This window comes from Phascolarctos cinereus, unplaced genomic scaffold, assembly GCF_003287225.1.
Source record: "Phascolarctos cinereus isolate Bilbo 61053 unplaced genomic scaffold, phaCin_HiC Scaffold_4;HRSCAF=312, whole genome shotgun sequence".
In the NCBI taxonomy this organism is placed as follows: Eukaryota; Metazoa; Chordata; class Mammalia; order Diprotodontia; family Phascolarctidae; genus Phascolarctos; species Phascolarctos cinereus.
Genome location: NW_027555847.1, coordinates 238,148,185 through 238,150,396, shown reverse-complemented (window position 1 = coordinate 238,150,396; position 2,212 = coordinate 238,148,185). Strand labels below are relative to the sequence as shown.

The following is a 2,212-nucleotide window of genomic DNA, read 5'->3' as shown; positions in this document are numbered from 1 at the left end:
TTAGGTTTCCCTCTTCTCTCCGCTATTTGGAAGCAAACTTTCTGTGGTTTCAGAGTTGGCGGCGAAACTGGGGGGAGGCAGCGGTGAGAGGATGGGGAAGGGGAGGTTGCTGGAGCAACTGATATAGTTATGGAAGACTATCACCAGAACTTTGGAAGCCTTGGTTCTTCTCTCCCTGGAGCACTAGGAACTTGTGTCCTCCTTTCTGGAACTGGCCAGGGGTGGGCTGGGACCCGCACCTAGTTAGGTCTCTCTCCTCCTCCTTCCTCCTCTTCTCTCTAGCGTCTGCTTTGGCCATCCCGGTCTAACCGCTCCTCCTAAACTCGGCTCACTCTTCTCTTCCTTCCCCGCCCCTCTTCCCCCAAACTCCAGGCGTCCGACATGCTCAAGCCCAGAGACCCCGGAGGTTCGTCCTTCCTGAAAGTGGACCCAGCCTACTTGCAGCACTGGCAGCAACTCTTCCCGCAGAGCGCCCCGCTCAAGGGCGGCGGCGGGGTCCTGGGCCAGCCGCCGCCGTTGCCCCCGCAGCCTCCGGCGCCCGAGCGTCCTGAGACCGTGGCCGAAGGCTTCCGCCCGCGCCCTGCCTCCCTGTCCTCTTCGGCCTCCTCCACCTCCTCCACTCCGGCTTCTTCGAGCACCTCTACCGCAGCCTCCGCCTCTTCGTCGTGCGCCGCCGCCTCCGCGGCTACGGCCGCCTCCCTGGCCGGCTTGGCCGCCCTGCCTGTGGCCCAGCTCCCGGTCTTCGCGCCGCTCTCCAGCTCGGAGGTGCTGCCCTCGGGAGCTCTGCAGGGCAAGGACTTGTGCGTCGGCTCTTGCTCGGGCTCCGGCTCCGGCTCTAAGTGTAGCGGCGGGTCCGCCGCCTGCGACAGGGGAGTCCCTCGATTTCGCTGCACAGCAGAGGAGCTGGACTATTACCTGTATGGACAGCAGCGCATGGAGATCATACCCCTCAACCAACACACCAGCGACCCCAATAACCGTATGTAGCGCCCTCTCCAACCCCTCCCCTTCGCCGGCTCCCGTAAGGCTAAGTTCGGTCTCTGGAGGGTGCGCTGGGTGAAAACGGTCTGGGAGGAGAAAATGGGAAATGTCTGGCTCCCCCAATTCCCTGGTTCCCTGGTCGTGCTGTTGTAAAAGTTTTCTGGCACGGGACGGGGGTAATGGTGGTGGACGGGGAATTCTCCCATGGCTTCCCTTCCCCTCCCTTACAGTCCAAAGCGACTATCGCTTGTAGGGTAGGGTACGGAGTATTTCGGACAGGCAAAAACTCAGCTTCCAGGACTTTGCCGGGGAAAGACATAGGAGTTGGGAGATAGAGTTGGACTGGAGTGGGAGAACAACAGGAGGGAGAGAAAGACTTGTCACTTGCACCCAAGCAGGAGGGTTAAGATTCTTCGAACCCTGAGATGGCTGGAGGAGTTGTGGGCGATGAGTGTGTTCGGGAGTGTGGTGGTTGGTTAATGACTCCTCTGCTATCATGGGAAATGTGGAAATTCGGATCTTTCTCACAAAGTTCTTGGTGTTAGGGGCGCGGGAGTTTCATTTCGTGGCCTTGAGGCAGCAGCGGGATGAAAGCAACCGCTTTTTTTTTTTAGACAGATTTCTGAGAACTTTTTTTTTTCTCTTAGATTAAACTGTAGCAAACGCAATGGGCAGGGGATTACTTCGAAGTTCACCATTCAAAAAGAAGAGAAGAAAAATACCTATTTCTCAGATGAGACAGGCAACCCCAAAGTTTTCATTTCCTCGAATAGGGCTCGGGGCTGCCCCCTTCCTGCACTCACCTCGGTAGTCTTGCAGATCTTGTTAGAGTCAATAATACACGAAAGTTTATTATTACTTTTGTCTGATGAAACGTATGACATTGTAATTTAATATAAAAAATTTCCTACCTCTCAGGTATATATGTCATACATCAAATTAACTGTCAGAACCAATTTAGCCATGATTGCTGGATAGACAAATTTGAAAAGCATTTTGAGATTTTAGAGTAAAATTTCAAGTGATGACCAAAGATGGATATTGACTGACATCAATTTCTTTTTGTTGGTCTCAGAAGTTTGATAAGTTACACCTTCTGTTTATAGATCTTACAAGTGTTAAATATACTGCCAATGACCTTTGGACATAATATTAAGAATAAGTTAAGAGATTCTCAAATTGAAAGCAATATGAGATTTTAAAAATCAACATTCCTTTAGTTACTACTTCA

General features: G+C 52.4%; 1 protein-coding gene across 1 annotated transcript in view; it reads left to right on the top strand.

Moving 5' to 3' along the window:
* Nucleotides 1-209: 209 nt before the first annotated feature.
* Nucleotides 210-2,212, top strand: part of PRDM6 (PR/SET domain 6) — a 149,543-nt gene continuing 147,540 nt past the window's right edge. Inside the window, exon 1 of the mRNA XM_021009492.2 lies at nucleotides 210-979. Coding sequence (XP_020865151.1) covers nucleotides 382-979 — 598 coding nt within the window. The 5' untranslated portion in view covers nucleotides 210-381. The remainder of the gene's footprint in view (nucleotides 980-2,212) is intronic.